Source organism: Narcine bancroftii, chromosome 6 (genome assembly GCF_036971445.1).
Source record: "Narcine bancroftii isolate sNarBan1 chromosome 6, sNarBan1.hap1, whole genome shotgun sequence".
Lineage (NCBI taxonomy): Eukaryota > Metazoa > Chordata > Chondrichthyes > Torpediniformes > Narcinidae > Narcine > Narcine bancroftii.
Window position 1 is genome coordinate 66,629,458 of NC_091474.1, and position 22,061 is coordinate 66,651,518.

At 46.1% G+C, this 22,061-nt stretch overlaps 1 protein-coding gene across 2 annotated transcripts in view; it reads right to left on the reverse strand.

Moving 5' to 3' along the window:
• Positions 1–22,061, reverse strand: part of agpat5 (1-acylglycerol-3-phosphate O-acyltransferase 5 (lysophosphatidic acid acyltransferase, epsilon)) — a 153,972-nt gene that overhangs the window by 114,416 nt on the left and 17,495 nt on the right. For both annotated transcript variants that reach the window (XM_069885223.1, XM_069885224.1), the window contains exons 2-3: positions 12,994–13,063; positions 3,601–3,716 (exon numbers count right to left, since the gene is read on the reverse strand). In XM_069885223.1, the coding sequence (XP_069741324.1) occupies positions 3,601–3,716; positions 12,994–13,063 (186 nt within the window). The remainder of the gene's footprint in view (positions 1–3,600; positions 3,717–12,993; positions 13,064–22,061) is intronic.

Below are 22,061 nucleotides of genomic sequence, written 5' to 3' on the forward strand. Positions count from 1 at the left end.
ATATTAATGATACAAACATAAAATTATCCATAGATAAGTTTTTTTCATATCCAGCACAGTCACAATTTTCGACCTTGTAATTCTTCGGCTAAATTCAAAAGTGTCAAAACAGATAGTAAGAATGGTGTTCGTCCAAATTCTGTAGTTCAGGTGTGTGCATGTATCCAGCTCACGATAGAGAGCTTTGGTGCAGATTCTAAGCAAGTTTGAAGATAGCTATGGACCCAAAAGAAATGCTAAATCTTCACTGACATCAACTTTTAGCTGCTATTGTTCTTGTTGATGATTTTTCCTGTTAGTCTTGAGGCATTTCATTAATACATCTCATCATAGTCTGCGCAATTTTTAAAAACCTCAATTTTTGAAAGCCTACCAACCACTTCAAAATGCGTTTTCACTGAGCCCCAGTTCGTCAACTGACCAACAATGTAAGCCTATTAGTTTCTTGCCACAAAAGTCACAGAGATGGCCTGACTCTGTCACATACCCATGAAGAGGCAGATTGATATTTTCCTGGATATATATTTGCATATTCACAGAAGTCTCAGCATACACAATGTAGACTTCTCCGTAAATGAAAATGCTGGTGACCAGAATTTAACATCAGTCTCATCTTACTGTTTGTAACCTGGTCTGCCTGTTGGCAATGATACCTTGATTTTTTTAAAATAATGGACTTGTTCAACATTTATTTATCACACGATATAATGAAGTAATCAACTTGTGACAGTATATAGATATGTTTTTGGGAGATAAATTGGGAAAGTTTGTTAGTGTAGGTCACATATAAACACTTTAAAACAGATTTTATTTAAAATACTGGAGCTCTGCTAATGCTAGACATGTTGGCCCCAGAGCCTTGCAAAAGCTTTGGAGAGTGCCCAAGTGACTTCACTAATGTATTGTTGTTTACAAAAAGCCAACAGATGAAAGAACTTGTCAGAGCCGCAGATTGTCTGGAGTGGAACTTGCTGTTCTCGGAGGATCATGTGGTTTTGCAAGCAGAGAAGAGGGTCAAATAGGTTTTTTCTCTGCGGGTTGTGAGTGCTTGGTTCAGCCAGGTCAATGTCCTTGTGGTTTAAGCAAGAGGAGAGAACTGGCTGCCTAATGTTTCACTTAAAATAAGAGAAACAAAAAGGCCCTCTGTGGTGACCTGAAAGAAAGAGATTATCATCTGGAGAACGCTGAGGGGACAACTATCTTCGGCAAGACACTGAAGTGGCTGATTAAAAAGGAATCAGTTGTGGGTGTCCAGCAAACAACAAATCTCTCTCCGAAAACCGACAAGAACCTTCCTGCGCAGTAACCATTTACATTTCAAGCACCAAAGCATGGTGAACTTAATGTTGAATTCTGTGCACAGTATCAGAATTGCCTACAACCAGTGAACTTGGAGAAATGAGAAGTGAGATTGGACTGTGAACCAAATAACTTTTCTGAACTTACACACACATTACACACACGTGCGCTTAGAATGAGAAGAGGGTTAAGTAAGTTAAAAGTGATATATTAAAGTTTGATTCTATTTTCATGTTTAAAGATAATTAAAAGCAACTTTAGTTTAAGTAACCATTTGTCTTGGTGAATATCCATTGCTGCTAGGTTTTGGGGTCCTCTGGACGCGTAACAAACTCAATTTTTGCTCAAACAATAAAATTAGGTTCAATCATCCCATACTTTTCGAACCTTATAGCCTCAACAAATGCGACATGTTATGAAAAGCTTTCTGAGTATCTTTTGTCGAAGGTTACTGAGAATTACCCAAGAGAAAGAAAAAGTATCTGGAGCAATCTAGACGCTTGTTCTGGCAAAAGATTGACTGATATTATCAATAGAAAAAATACTGAAAGGAATGCAGAATAAGTAGACTAAAATACTAAAGTTTGTCAGGTCCATGAGGTGGGACCAGGGTTGCCAATAATTCATAATGTAGAGGATGTGTCACATCAGAAAGGGAAGTTGTGTGCCTCTTGTTAGATTGATATCTGATATTTTATTTCCTTATAGCCAGAGTCCATAGGGACAGGGAGAGGTAGGAATTTCCAGGACAGCCACTGGTCCTCAGTCAGTCATGCTATTGTCTTATTTACCTGAAGGCCTGAGCTATATGGTGATAGCCATAAAGAGCACTGTTGAGGCTGTAGCTGAAGATAACAGCTCCCCGCCCCTGGTCTTTATAACCTAGGGACAACACATTGAGCACCAACCAGAGCACTAGTGAATTTTCTCATTGATGCTAATGCAATTTCACAGTTGTCCGATAAGGAACTGTGGCAGAGAAGGACTGCAATACATTCCCTCCCCAGCCCCAATCACCATCACGCCAGACTATTTGGAAGAGGAACATGTATGTGAACTTGTGGGTTTTTGCAGATAAAATTTATGTTTGAAGGAGAGTGCTATCTCAGAGATGACAGGAGAAAGTAATGCCTCTTGATGACTTTGAAGAATGGGAAATGTTAGCTCTCTGACATTTAAGCTGGTTTTCTAAAAAGAAAATGAACTATTTATTTTTTTTCATGATCTGGAATGTGGCTTTTACAGCTTAATGGTCAAATTTCAGCTACGGGTAACTGACGACTCCAATGTAGTATTCACTTAATTGCTTGAATTTTTTATTACTGGATACAGTTTGATCAGACTGAGATGATCTGACACAAGAACTTGGTATACAGAGGGCTTGTGTTGTGGCCCTAGCCACAAAAATGCTTTACCCACAACATGCCCCCCAAAATTATAGAGCTAGTGTAATGATTTAATTGCAAAATTTGAGATTACTGAGCAAAGAATGTCAAACTTCGTCCAATGAGGGATACAATGCGAGTTAGAACAAAGGGACATGGCCTTAAAATTGAGGTGAAGTTGCTCCAGCTTGATGTCAGAATTGGATGAAACCTGGAGCACTTGTCCCAAAGAGCTTTTACAACTTGGTTAATATTGAGATTGGCAACGTTTTTACAGAAAGTTTGTTTGATTTCTTCCAAAACATTCTGGTTTGATATAAATATTTCAAACATTTTGCTTTTTACAACCTTTAAAAGGTCCCACCATAAAGATCCCTGGTGCCAGAGTAAAGAATACCATTGCAATGCCATTTTGAAGGAAGGAGCAGAACAGCAAAAGGTGGCATTGATAGGAATTATCAGTTGCTGTACTTCATTCTAGCAATTCCTGTTTTTTGTATCATAGAATTTTGCACTAAGAACATGGTTGAATCTGAAACTTGTAATCAATTCCTAAACTCTACTAAATATCTTTAACTTAGTAAAACTTTGATTTGCAGTACAATAATGTGCTTTTCCAGACCACAAGCACATGCTGCCCAAATACACCTATGTGACCAATTAACCTACTAACTCTGTGCGTCTTTGGAACATGAGAGGAAACCGAAGCACCTGGAAGAAACCCTCAAAGATCATGGGCAGAATGTCGATTCGAATCCAGATTGCTGGCACTGTAATAGCGTTACACTAACCATGCTATCCTTACACCATAGAAATTGGTAAGCCACAATATGTGAAAAGAAAATGAGAGTATAGACCTTTGAAACCAAGCACCCCTATCTTGTTCCCCATGCACATTTCCAAGGTGGCACTGTACCTGAGAGAAGTACCATCCATACAATGGAAGCCACTTCAGTCCATCCTTTAGGACATAACGCACATGACCAAGTGCACGTTGTCGGACTGCTAACATGTCAGCAATGATCCAGTCAACTGGTGAAGAAAAATATACTGTTACTATAAATTCCTGGTGAATTGTGTTCAGTGATATACACACAAGCTAAAAAATAATTATTTTTGAATTAAATAAAGTAGCTTATCAAAGGCATCCACAACCCATCTCAATTCCTTAGGAAATATATTCTTAACATGTAATGGAATGCTCTATGCAACATTTTTAATGAATGGATAAGCCCTTGAATTTAGAAGAAAATTTACTGCTCTTAACTTTCTGAGGGAATCTACAAGACCATGTAGTCTCGACAATTAACAGAGCAACTCCTTGGAAAAATTCCAGCCATTCCATATAGCCAAAAATCAGACCTTGCAATTTAGGACTTGCAACATCTAATTAAATAAAGTGAGAAAGTAAACAAATTCAGAATATTTTGATCTGCAATTTATAACAAGTCGGGATTGCTAAACCTCTTTTTTTTCTTCTTTGGCTTGGCTTCGCGGACGAAGATTTATGGAGGGGGTAAAAAGTCCACGTCAGCTGCAGGCTCGTTTGTGGCTGACCAGTCCGATGCGGGACAGGCAGACACGATTGCAGCGGTTGCAAGGGAAAATTGGTTGGTTGGGGTTGGGTGTTGGGTTTTTCCTCCTTTGCCTTTTGTCAGTGAGGTGGGCTCTGCGGTCTTCTTCAAAGGAGGCTGCTGCCCGCCAAACTGTGAGGCGCCAAGATGCACGGTTTGAGGCGTTATCAGCCCACTGGCGGTGGTCAATGTGGCAGGCACCAAGAGATTTCTTTAGGCAGTCCTTGTACCTTTTCTTTGGTGCACCTCTGTCACGGTGGCCAGTGGAGAGCTCGCCATATAATACGATCTTGGGAAGGCGATGGTCCTCCATTCTGGAGACGTGACCCATCCAGCGCAGCTGGATCTTCAGCAGCGTGGACTCGATGCTGTCGACCTCTGCCATCTCGAGTACCTCGACGTTAGGGGTGTGAGCGCTCCAATGGATGTTGAGGATGGAGCGGAGACAACGCTGGTGGAAGCGTTCTAGGAGCCGTAGGTGGTGCCAGTAGAGGACCCATGATTCGGAGCCGAACAGGAGTGTGGGTATGACAACGGCTCTGTATACGCTTATCTTTGTGAGGTTTTTCAGTTGGTTGTTTTTCCAGACTCTTTTGTGTAGTCTTCCAAAGGCGCTATTTGCCTTGGCGAGTCTGTTGTCTATCTCATTGTCGATCCTTGCATCTGATGAAATGGTGCAGCCGAGATAGGTAAACTGGTTGACCGTTTTGAGTTTTGTGTGCCCGATGGAGATGTGGGGGGGCTGGTAGTCATGGTGGGGAGCTGGCTGATGGAGGACCTCAGTTTTCTTCAGGCTGACTTCCAGGCCAAACATTTTGGCAGTTTCCGCAAAGCAGGACGTCAAGCGCTGAAGAGCTGGCTCTGAATGGGCAACTAAAGCGGCATCATCTGCAAAGAGTAGTTCACGGACAAGTTTCTCTTGTGTCTTGGTGTGAGCTTGCAGGCGCCTCAGATTGAAGAGACTGCCATCCGTGCGGTACCGGATGTAAACAGCGTCTTCATTGTTGGGGTCTTTCATGGCTTGGTTCAGCATCATGCTGAAGAAGATAGCTAATGTAAAAGGAGCACATCATTTGACGTTCAATCAAGATCTAGAATCTGGCTTATATGCACTGCATATCAGTTTTCCTCCTATGTTCACACTTTAAATAGTACAGGAAGGAAACCACCTAATAGCCTGAATACAGCTGAGATTGTCTGATCTCGGAAGCAAAGCAGGCTAAGGCCTGGTCAGTACTTGGAGGGGAGACCACTGAGGAACACCAACTACTGTAGGTTTCTGTGAGGGGTGCTGGACAAAGTGGTAACTCTGTCTGCCTTACGGTAGACAAAAGATAAAAAATTTCATGTATGTTACATTCTACATGTATTATTACATGACAACAATGGAGCCTTGACCTTTACTGATTGCGACTTTACCAAAATGCGAGCCTGGTTGCTTTGCTTGATTTCTATTTCCTATAAATTGACTATTCAGAACCCACAATTTAAAATCGAATATGATTCATGATGAATACATAGATTCAATGCAGAATACCTCTGAAACATAACTTAAAAAAAGTAAAATCAAACAGGTTAAGCTGGTTAATTGGGGTCTTTGCTCATGTATTTCCACTGTTCTTCTACATTATATGCATCAGAAATAGCAACATAGAGCTCCACTTCACTTCATTTTTCTTTGCATCAATCATAGTGTCTCATGTCAAATAGTGGTTGAGCATAAACTTCCTTCTAAAAATCTGGGTGACTGCAGCCACCATCACTGGTTGCCAACCTCTGCCTCCACCATTTCCCAGAAAGCTGTCTGAGGACAAACTAATCTTATATGGCACCAGCTAAACTTGCAACAACACATTTGTTGATTCTGCAAAACTACCCACTTTAACCTCCCAGTTTTTCAGATGCTAAAATCCTCATCCATGCCTTAGTCTGTTATTTCTCACCTACAGTCCACAGACCACCAAGAGTCTGTGGGTTTGTTACAGGCAGTCCATAGCAAATACAAATATCACTAATATAATAAGCAAGATAAGAATGCAAGCTGAAGAACAATGAAAAAATAATAAGTTTCAAAGTGTTCCCCAAGAAAACAGAAATATCAGGCAAATGGGAAGGGCACAAGCTCCCCAGTACAACGTCCCCTCCCTTCACCACCCCCCTGCCCCAATCCAATGGTAGCTGTGATCGTTTACAGCTGGTCAACAGAAAATAACAGAATACTTAAGATGTTTTGTGGATGAAGAAAGGCTGAGAACCATTGCTTTAGTCAATTATACACTTCCACCATTTCATGGCTGGCCTCCCTTCATCTATCCAACATTTATACTTAAATAAGAAGTCCGGAGGCACTGAGATTGTAGTTTACACAAAATTGCTGGAGAAACTCAGCAAGTCATGCATCATTCTTAATGCAGCAAAGATAAAGATACATAACCAATATTTCAGGCCCAAGTCCTTCATCTTTGGCTTGGCTTCGCGGACGAAGATTTATGGAGGGGTAATGTCCACGTCAGCTGCAGGCTCGTTTGTGGCTGACAAGTCCGATGCAGGACAGGCAGGCACGGTTGCAGCAGTTGCAAGGGAAAATTGGTTGGTTGGGGTTGGGTGTTGGGTTTTTCCTCCTTTGTCTTTTGTCAGTGAGGTCGGCTCTGTGGTCTTCTTCAAAGGAAGTTGCTGCCCGCCGAACTGTGAGGCACCAAGATGCACGGTTTGAGGCGATATCAACCCAGTGGCAGTGGTCAATGTAGCAGGCACCAAGAGATTTCTTTAGGCAGTCCTTGTACCTCTTCTTTGGTACACCTCTGTCTCGGTGGCCAGTGGAGAGCTCGCCATATAACACGATCTTGGAAAAGCGATGGTCCTCCATTCTGGAGACATGACCTACCCAGTGCAGTTGGATCTTCAGCAGCGTGGATTCGATGCTGTCGGCCTCTGCCATCTCAAGTACTTCGATGTTGGTGATGAAGTCGCTCCAATGAATGTTGAGGATGGAGCGGAGACAACGCTGGTGGAAGCGTTCTAGGAGCCATAGGTGATGCCGGTAGAGGACCCATGATTCGGAGCCGAACAGGAGTGTGGGTAATGACAACGCCTCTGTATACGCTAATCTTTGTGAGGTTTTTCGGTTGGTTGTTTTTCCAGACTCTTTTGTGTACACTTCCAAAGGCACTATTTGCCTTGGCAAGTCTGTTGTCTATCTCATTGTCGATCCTTGCATCCGATGAAATGGTGCAGCCGAGATAGGTAAACTGGTTGACCGTTTTGAGTTTTGTGTGCCCGATGGAGATGTGGGGGGGCTGGCAGTCATGGTGGGGAGCTGGCTGATGGAGGACCTCAGTTTTCTTCAGGCTGACTTCCAGGCCAAACATTTTGGCAGTTTCCGCAAAACAGGACGTCAAGCGCTGAAGAGCTGGCTCTGAATGGACAACTAAAACGGCATCGTCTGCAAAGAGTAGTTCACAGACGAGTTGCTCTTGTCTCTTGGTGTGAGCCTGCAGGAGCCTCAGATTGAAGAGACTGCCATCCGTGTGGTACCGGATGTAAACAGCGTCTTCATTGTTGAGGTCTTTTATGGCTTGTTTCAGCATCATGCTGAAGAAGATTGAAAAGAGGTTGGTGCGAGAACGCAGCCTTGCTTCACGCCATTGTTAATGGAGAAGGGTTCAGAGAGCTCATTGCTGTATCTGACCGGACCTTGTTGGTTTTCGTGCAGTTGGATAACCATGTTGAGGAACTTTGGGGGGCATCCGAGGCGCTCTAATATTTGCCAAAGCCCTTTCCTACTCACGGTGTCGAAGGCTTCATCAAAGTATGAGCAAAATACAGGCAGGCGGGGGAGGAGCACAGTCAAGAGGTCATAGATGAATATAGGAGGGAGGGAACAAGAGAAAAAAACCTGAGAAGTGAGGGGATAGCTTTCTGAATGGAGAGGAAAGGGTTGGAGATGGAAGAAAGGAGACAGAGAGATGGGGAAGCGAGGAAGACAGGGCAGTGGCCTATCGGAAACTGGAAAAGTCAATGTTTATGCCATACAGTTGGAAAGTGCCAGATGGAATTTTAGGTGTTACTCCTCCAATTTATGGGTGGCCTTGGTTTGACTGTGTATAAGGACATGGACCAGACGTGTTGGTGTGGGAGTGGGTGTGGAATTGAAGTGGTTGGCTACTGGGAGATCCCTGTCATTGGTGCTGACAGAGCGAAGACACTCAGTGAAGCAATCTCCCAGACTGCATCCAGTTTCTGTGACATAGAGGAAGCCGCAACGGGAGGGAAAGCAGTAGATCAGTAGATGACCCCCAGAGATTCACAAGAATTGCTTCATTTGGAAGGACTGTTTCGGGAACCGAATAGTGGTGAGGGAGGATGTGTGGGCGCACAACTTGCACTTCCTCTGGCCACAGTGGTAGGTACCAACGTGGTGATTGGTGGGAAGGGAGGAGTGAATGAGGGAGTCACGGAAGGAGCAGTCCCTGTGGGAGGTGGAGAAGGGAGGAGGGGTGGTATCATGTTGTAGGTGATGGAATTAGTGGAGGATAATATACATGTTGGATGAAGAGACTGGTGGAGTGATAGGTGAGGACATGGAGAATCCTGTCCTTGTTGAGTCTAGAGGAAGAAGGTGCGAGGGCAGATGTGTGGAAAATGGAGACGTGGGTGAGGGCCGAGTTGATGGTTGTAGGGAGAAGCCATACTTTTCGAAGGAGGACATCTCAAATGACCTGGAATGGAAGACCGCATTCTGGGTGCAGAAGCGACGAAGACTAAATAATAGAGAGAAAGGAACAGAATCCTTACAGCGGACATCGTGTCAAGAAATGTAGTCAAGATAATTGTGGGAGTTGGTTTGTGGAAAACATCTGCTGAAGGTTTGACTCCTGAGATGGAGATAGAGGGATCAAGAAAGGGGAGAGTGTCATCAAAGATGGACCTAGTGAATTTAAGGTCAAGCTGAATGTTAGCAGCAAAGTGAATAAAGTTGAAGAGGCCATTCAACTTATTGGTTCTTGCTATCTCTTTGTAGGACATCCAATCAACCTCATCACCCTACTGAAATTCTTTTCCCACAAGACCACCCAGTTTTTCTTTGAAAGCCCTCAATGACCATTTACACCAACTTTACAAGAAGGAATTTGCAGACAATGTAAACATTATTCATTACTTAATTCAAGATTGAATCAAAATTTCAGCACATTATCTACTGTAAAGCAATGTGGACACAGAAATTTGTGTTACAAGGCAAAGTGACCAAACTGAAATTGAACTCAACCTTCCTCAATCTTAAAATTTAATCCATGGGTCTATTTATTATTTATCCTTTGTATTTATTGGCTCTTTTTAATTCAATTACATATCGTATATTTCGCATATAAGAAGACTACCATACTGCAATCCACTGAAGAGGTACTGGGCTTCTCCTCCAGGAAAAACAAGGGCTGGTTTGACGAAAACAGCCAGGAAATCCAGGAGCTGCTGGCAAAGAAGCGAGCTGCCCACCAGGCTCACCTTACAAAGCCGTCCTGTCCAGAGAAAAAACAAGCCTTCCGTCGCGCATGCAGCCATCTTCAGCGCAAACTCCGGGAGATCCAAAATGAGTGGTGGACTAGCCTCGCCAAACGAACACAGCTCAGCGCGGACATTGGCGACTTCAGGGGTTTCTACGAGACTCTAAAGGCTGTGTACGGCCCCTCACCCCAAGTCCAAAGCCCGCTGCGCAGCTCAGACGGCAAAGTCCTCCTCAGCGACAAGATCTCCATCCTCAACCGATGGTCAGAACACTTCCAATCTCTTTTCTGTGCCAACCGCTCAGTCCAAGATTCCGCCCTGCTCCAGCTCCCTCAACAGCCCCTAAGGCTAAAGCTGGATGAGGTTCCCACCCTGGATGAGACATATAAGGCAATCGAACAACTGAAAAGTGGCAAAGCAGCAGGTATGGATGGAATCCCCCCAGAAGTCTGGAAGGCTGGCGGCAAAACTCTGCATGCCAAACTGCATGAGTTTTTCAAGCTTTGTTGGGACCAAGGTAAACTGCCTCAGGATCTTCGTGATGCCACCATCATCACCCTGTACAAAAACAAAGGCGAGAAATCAGACTGCTCAAACTACAGGGGAATCACGTTGCTCTCCATTGCAGGCAAAATCTTCGCTAGGATTCTACTAAATAGAATAATACCTAGTGTCGCCGAGAATATTCTCCCAGAATCACAGTGCGGCTTTCGCGCAAACAGAGGAACCACTAACATGGTCTTTGCCCTCAGACAGCTCCAAGAAAAGTGCAGAGAACTAAACAAAGGACTCTACATCACCTTTGTTGACCTCACCAAAGCCTTCGACACCGTGAGCAGGAAAGGGCTTTGGCAAATACTAGAGCGCATCGGATGTCCCCCAAAGTTCCTCAACATGATTATCCAACTGCACGAAAACCAACAAGGTCGGGTCAGATACAGCAATGAGCTCTCTGAACCCTTCTCCATTAACAATGGCGTGAAGCAAGGCTGTGTTCTCGCACCAACCCTCTTTTCAATCTTCTTCAGCATGATGCTGAACCAAGCCATGAAAGACCCCAACAATGAAGACGCTGTTTACATCCGGTACCGCACGGATGGCAGTCTCTTCAATCTGAGGCGCCTGCAAGCTCACACCAAGACACAAGAGAAACTTGTCCGTGAACTACTCTTTGCAGATGATGCCGCTTTAGTTGCCCATTCAGAGCCAGCTCTTCAGCGCTTGACGTCCTGCTTTGCGGAAAATGCCAAAATGTTTGGCCTGGAAGTCAGCCTGAAGAAAACTGAGGTCCTCCATCAGCCAGCTCCCCACCATGATTACCAGCCCCCCCACATCTCCATCGGGCACACAAAACTCAAAACGGTCAACCAGTTTACCTATCTCGGCTGCACCATTTCATCAGATGCAAGGATCGACAATGAGATAGACAACAGACTCGCCAAGGCAAATAGCGCCTTTGGAAGACTACACAAAAGAGTCTGGAAAAACAACCAACTGAAAAACCTCACAAAGATAAGCGTATACAGAGCCGTTGTCATACCCACACTCCTGTTCGGCTCCGAATCATGGGTCCTCTACCAGCACCACCTACGGCTCCTAGAACGCTTCCACCAGCATTGTCTCCGCTCCATCCTCAACATTCATTGGAGCGACTTCATCACCAACGTCGAAGTACTTGAGATGGCAGAGGCCGACAGCATCGAATCCACGCTGCTGAAGATCCAACTGCACTGGGTAGGTCACGTCTCCAGAATGGAGGACCATCGCCTTCCCAAGATCGTGTTATATGGCGAGCTCTCCACTGGCCACCGTGACAGAGGTGCACCAAAGAAAAGGTACAAGGACTGCCTAAAGAAATCTCTTGGTGCCTGCCACATTGACCACCGCCAGTGGGCTGATAACGCCTCAAACCGTGCATCTTGGCGCCTCACAGTTTGGCGGGCAGCAACCTCCTTTGAAGAAGACCGCAGAGCCCACCTCACTGACAAAAGGCAAAGGAGGAAAAACCCAACACCCAACCCCAACCAACCAATTTTCCCTTGCAACCGCTGCAATCGTGTCTGCCTGTCCCGCATCGGACTTGTGAGCCACAAACGAGCCTGCAGCTGATGTGGACTTTTTACCCCCTCCATAAATCTTCGTCCGCGAAGCCAAGCCAAAGAAAAGAAGAGACGTTCAGATAAGTCACACCCCCATTTTCATGGTTTTAATCATATATCGTACAAGTCGACCCCCTCCCCAAAAAAATCACGATGACTGAGCTGCTGAGTATTGCTGGAGGTGGTTGCATGGAGCCTCCAGTAAAATGATGTAAGTATGAAGCACGTTTTAAGCTAAAAGCCATGGAAGTGGCCAAGAAATCCAGCAACTGTGCTGCGACTGAAGGTTGGGGATCTTTGGTGTTTTGGGACGTCTTTATACACTAAATCTAGTCAAGCAGTCTTTTTTATAGTTTAATTTAAGGACTCATTTTTGTATTTGGCATAAAAAAAATCGACCCCTCATTTTTGAGTGTTTCAAGACTCGACTTATATGCCAAAATAAATGGTAACTATTTTAGTTTTTGTTTAAACCTGTTCAACTACAGCAAGAAATTTGGTGCATCTGCATATTGTACTATGCATATGACTATAAACTGATCATCATTACAAGTGATCTAACCACATATCCATTCCAATATTGTCTTCTTCAACCTCAGCAGGTTGTCTCAGGCCATGAAGTGTGTCAATACTGTTACAGCTGCACCACAGTCCATTGCTCTACTGGTCATCCTTCCATACTCTCCCCAACTTTCCCCAATCAAAATTATGCTGCTCAGATCTTAATTCACAAAAAATCATCTTCACTGATTCCCCAATGACCCAGTGTGCAGCAAAAATTTTAAATTCCTTGAATGGCTGGGCATTCTCCTCTCTGTTAGAATAAACTCCATTTTCCAGAAGATATCTGTATTCTCTCAGATACACTGTACATGGAGTGAATAGATCATATGGAGGCAGCAGTTTGTTTAATTTGGCCATCATGTTTGGCAGAGACATTGTGGGCAGAAGGGCTTGTTTCTGTGTTGTACCATTCTGTATTATAACAATAAAAGAAGATTTTACATGCTAAACTACTGCTAAGAGTATTCAAAACAATACTGTACCTGAAAATGAATACAACTGAAAAAAATCACAACACACATTTTAAAGAGTTGTAAACTGGCAAGAAAATATAGTGCAACAATCACACACCTGTGCATTGATGGTTAGATAAGTAAATCACATTCTCCTTCTTGTTTGGCAGGGTTCCATATATAATAATCTACAAAAAGAAGTGGACAGAATGAATGTTCACCCCAGGAAAAAACACAATTGGAGATTCCACAACAGTTTTTCATTTAAAAACCGAGCAAGCAATAAAAGATTAATTAATATTAACTACAAAGTAAATGTACCATTTAATTACCAACTTTAAAACTGGTATCCATGTCAAATCTTCCAACTCTGCAATTTTACAATGAAGTCTCAAGTTTATTCCATCATGCCACAAGCCATAAATATCATTTCAGAAATTAATTATCTTGATCCAGACTCAGCTTTATAAAAGATGGTATGATTGGTATAATATACCTTTGCCTTACATTTTTTAACTTCCTTTCTTGTCATCTCTGTATTCCAACCTTTCCCTTTTCTTCTCCGCGTTACTCCCATAGTGATCTATGCAGTGAAGGATGCAGACGAAGCAGAAGCAGAAAAAAGGAAGAGAGGAGGGCTGAAAAATCCAAAGCAAGGGACAAAGGGCTACTTTGCAGTCTAACTCTTTTAATTTATTTCTAGGATTACTGAGACCTGGACCCAGAGTGACCAGTAAAAACACACTGCAGAAGAAACTCAGCAGGTCAAACAGTGTCTGTCTGCACCAGTGACAGGGACCTCCAGTCGCTAACTACTTCAGTTCTGCGTCTCACTCCCACACTTGCATGTCTATCCATGGCCTCGTACTATCCCACCACCTGAAATTGGAGGTACATCTGATTTTCCATCTGGGCAGTCTCCGGCTGAATGGCATTAACATCAACTTTTCCAGTTCTGCTAACCTGCTCTCCCTTCCCCCCACCCCCATTTTCTTTCTGTCAGCTCTCCACCCCATTCTCCTCCATTCACCTGGCCATCCCTCCTCCCCCTGCTTTCTGTTGTGCCCTTCCTCCCTTCTGCATGTATTACTCCTGCCGTTGCTACCATGCTCCTCCCCATCCCTTTTTATTGTTTTTCCATTCCTTGATGAGACTCAAGCCTGAAATGTCGGTTATGTATTTTTATCTTCGCTATATTAAAAAAAACTCTGATCTGCTGAGTTTCTCCAACCACGGTGTCTGCAGATTTTTGTGTTTTATCCCAGAGTGACCAGGTCAGGAATTTAATGTTCAAGAGTGCTCAACATTTAAGAAAGATAGACAGAAGTGCCAAAGCATTGCTCATTGAAGGAGGTGAACAAAATTTTAAGGAAGGACATCAGCTGAGATAATGTGCAATATGTTAGGATTCAGCTGTGGAAAATGAGAGAGCAGAAAGCATTAATGGGAGTGGTGTACAGACCACCAAACAGAAGCAATAAGATAGGGGATGGCATCAAGAATGAATCAAGGGAAGCATGCAATAAAGATTTCAGATTCAGCAAGGTAACAGGCCCTTGCAGCCAATGAGCCCACATTGTCCAATGAAACCCAAGTACCAATTAATGTACAAATCTTTGAAATGTGGGAGGAAACCAGAGTAGCAGGAGGTAGCTTACATAGTCAGTGTAGGAGAGAGCAGGAAAATGTAAGGGTGCTAGGGGGCTTCTGTTGTAGAAAATGAATTGACACAACTTTATCAGCATTAATAGACAAAAGTGGCCAAATCACATGATCGAAACTGCAAGACATAGAGCAGGGGTGTCAAACTCAAATTCACAGAGGGCCAAAATTAAAAATTTGGACTAAGTCAAGGGCCGAACTAAATATTTATTGAAAATTTTCAACAACATCTGCATGTTTTCTCTTCTTTCAACATATGCAATGTTAAACTTTTTCTTATTAAAATAAATGTTTAATAATAGTTTTGGATAAACTCTTTCATTGTCATTGTCATTGGCCCATTTCCTTTAGCGTCTGAAACCGTGCACATGACGAGTCAATGAGGGATGATTAAAGCAGTGGTCTTCAAACTTTTTCTTTCCACCCACAGACCACCTTAAGCAATCCCTTACTAATCACAGAGCACCAATGGCACAGGGACACGAGTGGAAAGAAAAAGGTTGAGAACTGTTGTATTGTGGTAACTCCACATCTGATTGGGTTAATTGTTAGGCAAGTGGTCAGAGAAGAACCCCCCCCCCCACCCCAAGAAAGGCTTAAATCACAGGAACAAAATAAGCTTCCGTCTCACTGCTCCCAATCTTACACACAGTCCTGATGTGGAATGTGGGGTCACAGCTCCACGTTCACCCGAGTTCAGGTGCTGTCTGTGTGGAGTTTGTATGCTCTCCCCTAGTCTTGGACCAACAGGTCGGTCGCCTGACGAACGCACCCGAACCCCCCGTTGAAACGCGGGCGTCCGGGGCGGTGAAGGAATTGGCTGAGAAGAGCGCGTTGCTCCCACCCCCCTCCCATGGCTGGAGAGGGATTAAACTGCGATCTCACGGCGCCGGGCTCGTCTCCAACAAAAGGAGCGGGAGGCAGGGTCCGCCGCGCACGGAGCGAGGGGGAAGGTATCGCCAACGAGACGTTCGGTCCGGCGTCGCCGCTGAAGCGCAGACCCAGCGAGGATGGTCCCCAACTCCAGCCGTGTCTGTGTGTTGGGGAGCCGGACGGGCTGAGTGCGGCGCTCCGATCCCCGGGATTCGGGACTCTGAGATCCCTCCACACCTCCGGCGTCTTCATTTTCACCTTCAGTGTGCATGTGCTATACTGGCGCGGCGGCCAGCGGGCCAACTCTAATATATATTTAATATGATCTTGCGGGCCAAATATAATTATATCGCGGGCCAGAGTTTGACATGTGTGACATAGAGTAACTGAAATTGTATGCTCAGCTACAAAGATATGTAACCGCACCTGCTCAGTCGACTACAAAGAGATACAGGTATTGTAAAAGGCCTAATGAGAAGCAACTGGGGGATACTGCAACCCAAGACCACTGCACGTAGAGTCTGATGTCGACCTTGAAAGCACTATTTAAAGTGATCAAAACTCTATCGGTTGAGTGGGTATAGCAGACTCCTCCTCCTTTATGCTCCCCACTCCTGCTAGCAATATGGAATAAAGTTGTTTGTGCAGCTCATTTGTTCTGCAGTTGTTTTTCCAGTGGAGATACAGCACAGGTTGACTTTAACATCACAGGGAGAATGTACAAACTCCTTAAAGATAGTGGCAGATTCTAAACCAGGATGTTGGCACTGGACTAGTCTTGCACTTACCATGGACTTAAATATGCATGAAGATTGGGAGATTCAAAGTGGTAGCCACTCAGTGGATCAGAATTTCCTGGAGTGCGAAAGGGATTGTTTCTTTGATCAATATACCAGGCAATCCTAGACTCGGTGGCGTGCAATGAAGGATTAATTAGCAGTATTGTTGCGCAAAGCCCCTTGGGAAAGAGTGACCACAATATATCAATCTCACCCTTCTCAACCTCATGCCTATAACCTTCCATTTTTCTTACATCCTGGCAATGCATTGTGAGCGCCCATCACTATCTGCCCTTGCAATATAGCCTCCCCTCTAGTTGGCCTCCTCACATACTTTGTCAAGAATCATTCCTGGGCACACCTCACAAATTTTGCCCCATCTGAACATTTCACAACATAAATTCTCAAGGTGCAGCACGGGACTTCAGAATATTTTAGTGGGGCATAGGAATATTTTGGAAAATAATTAAAAAGTTGGTTTGAAAAAATAAACTAGCTATGTTGGTGTGAAAGATATGACTTGGCAACACTGACAGGACAACTTCCAAGTAAAATCACTTTGTTCTTTTGATTTTCAAAACGTGGTTTTGCTCTTCTAATGTTTCTCTGTTGTTTCTCTTATTTTAACTGTTAGTAAAACTCTTATTTTAACTATTTTAACAGTAGTGAGTGAGACTGGTATTGACACAAAACTACTTAAACAGACATTCACATTTGGCATTAGCTTTGATGCACTTGATCACAGAATACAGTATCACCTGTCGAACAGGGGAACGACCAACATGTTTGGATTTTCATCCTTCATTAATTTTAAAGATTGTTTTTTTTAAACCATCACAGCAGGTGCATCATCTGCAAAACAAGATACATTTTCTCTAGCAGAGACTGCATCAAAACTGCGCAAGGCTCGTGCTTTACTTTCCGGGGGTCCCTATTTTTTCCTGATTTTGACGTCCCTCTCAGGCTGGCACCTGGGGCGGATCTCACCCCACCCCCCCCACCAATAATACGCTAATACACAAAGATACAAACAGATACATCTGATGTCACTGCCTCCTTTGCCTGCGCGGCTAATACTTTGTGAGGTGTTTGAGGAGATTCGGTATGTCACCGAAGATACTCAAAAACTTCCATAGGTGGACCATGGACAACATTGTCTTGTATGGAGATGCCAACGCTTAGGACAAATTTCCAGAGGGTTGTTAACTCAATCTGTGACATCACAGGCACCAGACTTCATTCCAATGAGGATATCTACACGAGGGGGGTCTTAAGAAAGCAGCTTCTTTCGCCAAGACCCCCACCATCGAGAACATGCCCTCTTGACTCTGTTACCTTCGGGGGGAGGAGAGGAGCGGGGGAAAAGGGTCAGGAGCCTAAAGACAAGCACTCAACGGCACAAGGACAGCTTCTTCCCTGCTGCCATCAGATTCCTGAAAGACCAATGAGCCAAAGACACTTCCTTACTTTGACTTTTCGAGCAACATTATTTATTTATTTATTATTGTCAGGCGGTTCATATGAATATACATGACTTGTTCAGGACAAATTCTGATTATGAAAAGACCTTATCATTCAAAAGAAATCAGAAACACAAACTTTGAACTTTTCCAAATACTTCTAAATCATCCATATGGCTTTATAACTTAAATTAACAACGCACTTGAGATTTAAACATCCTTGGAAATTTAAGAGTATCTTAAACTGACATGTTGTGGCAATACGCCATTAGGCAGGCGAACCGGCCCCGCTTGTCACGCACATGGCGCGGCAGCCGGCCAAAATGGCGCCATCGAGGCTTTCCTCCCGACCTCGGCACCAGGCACAGAAGCCAGCGCTTGGGGATCCACGTGATGCCCTGGTGACATCAGGGCCCCCCGGCGTGGTTCTCAGCTAGGTCCGGGCTGGGAGTATAAGACCAGCCAGGCAGCCTGCAGTAAATCAGTTTTGCTCACTGAACTCAACCCATCTGGTTGTACATTCCTTCAGTTAGCAGTGTAGCCGCCGCTACAATTGGTGACCCCGACAGGTTCAAACGTCTTTGAACCCAATGTGAACGAACCTTCGATCAATGCTATCGCCATCAAGTTTCCTGACTTTTGGGTTCAGGAGCTGGAGACCTGGTTCAGCCACATTAAGGCTCAGTTTCACCTCCGCCAGATTTCATTGGATTCAACCAAGTTTTACCATGTGGTCGCCGCCCTGAACCAGGCCACTGCCAAACGAGTGCTGCACCTCGTTCAGCACCAACCCACGGAAGATAATTATGTGACCATCATCCGGGTGCTCACCAGCTCCTTTGGCCTCTCCAGGTGCCAGGGTGCCACTCGGATGCTGCGCCTTGACGCCTTAGGGGACAGAACTCCAATCGAGTTGATGCTCGCACTCATGGAAGATCACACCAACTGCCCACTATTCGAGAGCATCTTCCTGAAGACATCCGGCCATTACTGTCCCGGGAGAGCTTTATCAACCCTAGGAAGGTTGCTCAAAAGGCTCAGGAGCTGTTTTGAACAATTCCTGGAGGGCTCAGCAGTCCAGCAGGTTACAAGTCACAGGCATGACCACGCAAAGCCTTCCTCTAGCACTGCGGTGGAACACCCGGCCCTTGCAGGGGCCTCAAAGAGCATAGCCAGAAGCAAGTCATCCACTTCAGGCCTCTGCTTCTTTGGAAGTGTCATCAGCCCTGCTTGTTCCAGGGAATCGAGCAGGCTGGCCGCTGTTAATGGACGCGGTGGCTGGCCAAGAACACAGCCTTCTCTACCTGCAGGATTCAGTCAGCGGCCGACGCTTTCTCGTTGATACCGGGCACAGTTCAACGTCATCCTGGCCACAGCCATCGAATCTTGGAACCGGCCTTGAGGATCTCCCCTCTGTGCAGCCAATTCAACGGAGATCCAGACGTATGGATACAAGACCATCCACTTCCAGATTAGCCAGCAGAAGTTCTCGTGGAAGTTAACAGTTTCGTCCCTTCCAACCGCCATCCTGGGTGTTGACTTCCTCCTTGCCCATGGACTCCTGGTCAACATTCGAGGTTGGCGACTGGTAGATGCCCATACCTTCCAATCCGTTCGCCTCAACACCTCCCGCACAGAGCAGCTGCAGATGGCCACGGCCAGCAAGCCCAAGGACGAACTTCAGCGTATCCTGGATGAGTTCCCATCCTTCCTCAAACCACAGTTCTCCGCCGCCTCACCACACCACGGGGTGTTTCATTACATCACACCCAAGGCCTGCCGGCTCCCGCCGGACAAGCTCCAGATTGCGAAGGAAGAGTTCTTGCATCTGCAGGAGCTGGGGATCATTCGATGCTCCGACAGTCCTTGGGCCTCACCACTCCACCTGGTCCCGAAGGCCTCCGGCAGCTGGCACCCCTGCGGAGATTAACGACGGCTTAACGACACGACGGTACTTGACCGTTATCCGATCCGTCACATCCAGGACTTTACAGCCAACATGCATGGTGCGAGGGTTTTCTCCAATGTCGATCTGGTGTGCGGGTATCACCAAATCCCGGTGCACCCCGAAGACATACCCAAAACGCCTATCATCACCCCCTTCAGTTTGTTCGAGTTCCTACACATGCCGTTCGGGCTCAAGAATGCCGCCCAGACCTTCCAGAGACTGTGGGCAGGGATTTGAATTTCGTATTCATTTACCTGGACAACATCCTTGTTGTCAGCAGAAACCGGGTACAACACAAGTCTTACCTGTGCACCTTCTTCTCCCGACTTCGGCCTAATGATCAATCCGGCCAAGTGCCAGTTCGGGAAAGAGTCCATGCAGTTCCAGAGCCACACCATCACAGCCGAAGGAGCCACACCGACCGCTACGAAGGTCACTGCAATCAGGGAGTCCCCATGCCCAGACAACCTCAAGGGGCTACAGGAGTTCGCGGGTATGGTCAATTTCTATAACCGCTTCATTCCAGGCACTGCACACATCATGCAGCCGCTCTTCGCCCTCATCACGGCCAAAGACACTCACCTGAACTCCAGAGGCCAGCAGGGCATTCGAAGCCACAAAATATGCCCTCGCGAAGGCTACCCTGCTCGTCCACCCACGCACCGACCTGCATATGCACTCTCCATCGATGCCTCTGTCACAGCCATTGGCGCCGTCCTGGAGCAGCATGTGAAAGGACAGTGGAAACCACTGGCATTCTTTAGCCGACTTCTTCGCCCACCAGAGCACAAGTTTAGCGCTTTCGTTTGTGAGTTGCTGGGCATGTACCTGGCAGCACATCCTTTCTGCTATTTCTTGGAGGGGAGGCCTTTCACCATTTTGACCGACCACAAACCACTCACTCAGGCGCTCACTAAGGAAAGAGATACCTGGTCGGCCTGCCAACAGCGTCATCTCCTTCGTGTCGGAGTTCACCGACATTCGGCACAAGGCAGGGAAAGACAACGTGGTCGCTGACGCACTCTCATGACCGGCCATTTGCGCGCTGACGCCCGACCTCGTCTTCGACCAGCTCACCAGGGACCAGAAGTCCAACGAGGAGACGTGGGCCTTCAGGACTGCCATCACAGGCCTGCGGTTTCAGGACCACCCGACTCCTCATGGTGATGGCAACGACCTGTGCAATGTCTCCATGGGCACCCCGCGCCCAGTGATTCCCCAGCAGTGGTGCAGGCAAGTCTTCCACCATATCCATGACCTTTCCCACCCTTCCATCAGGTCTACAGTCGGTATGATGGCAGAACGTTTCATCTGGCACAGGCTTCGGAAGCAGATTGCAGACTGGGCCAGAACCTGCACCCATTGCCAACTTTCCAAGGTACACAGGCACACCAAGACCCTTGCCCGTTTCCCAAGGTAACCATTACCTTTTCATAGTGGTACACCGCACCACTCATTGGCCTGAGGCGATCCCGATGCCAGATGCCTCCACGGATTCCTGCTCCAGAGTGTTTTTGAATGGTTGGATTGCCCGGTTCGGCATCCCAAACCACCTTACCAGTGATCGGGGTGCCAAGTTCACCTCTGTGCTCTGGGCACAGCTCGCCAACAGGCTGGGAATCGAGCTACATCACACCACGGCTTATCACCCACAGGCCAATGGGTTAGTCGAGTGATTGCACCACTACCTTAAGTCAGCACTTATGGCCCGTCTGGATAAATGAGCTGCCTTGGGTGCTCCTAGGCATCCACTCGACATCCAAAAAAGACCTACAGGCGTCATCAGCCAAGCTGGTCTATGGTGCACCGCTAGTCCTACCCAGTGAGTTTGTAAACACACCTCACAACCCCCAGGAGTCACCGCACTATGTACTTCCCCGCCTCCGGGCCCAGTTAAACTCCTTCACACCTCCACTGCCGCCCAGACACGGCACACAGCCTCTTACGTCCCCAGCGAGCTGTACTCCGCAGAGTATGTTTTTATCAGGCAGGGCCCATCCACAGCACCTCTACTAAGACCATACAAAGAGCCATACAAAGTCACCCAGTGTTCAGGATCCAATTTCACACTGGACATCGGTGGTAAGAGGGAACTGTTTATGGTGGACAGGTTAAAGCCAGCCCACCTCGACCCCACTGAACCAGTAGTTGAGGCCCAACCCAAGAAGCAAAGCCGTCCGGCAAAAAAGGACATTGGCGCCAGTTCTGGGGGGGGGGGGGGGGGGGCTGTGTGGCAGAATGCCATTCGGCAGGCGAACCAGCCGCGCTTGTCACGCACGCGGCGGGGCAGCCGGCCAAAATGGTGCTGTTGGAGGTTTTTTCCCAACCTCAGCACCAGGCTCAGAAGCCCGCGCTTGGGGACCCACGTGGTGCTCTGGTGACATCAGGGCCCCCCCAGTGTAGTTCTCAGTCAGGTCCAGGCTGGGAGTACAAGACCAGCCAGGCAGCCTGCAATAAATCAGTT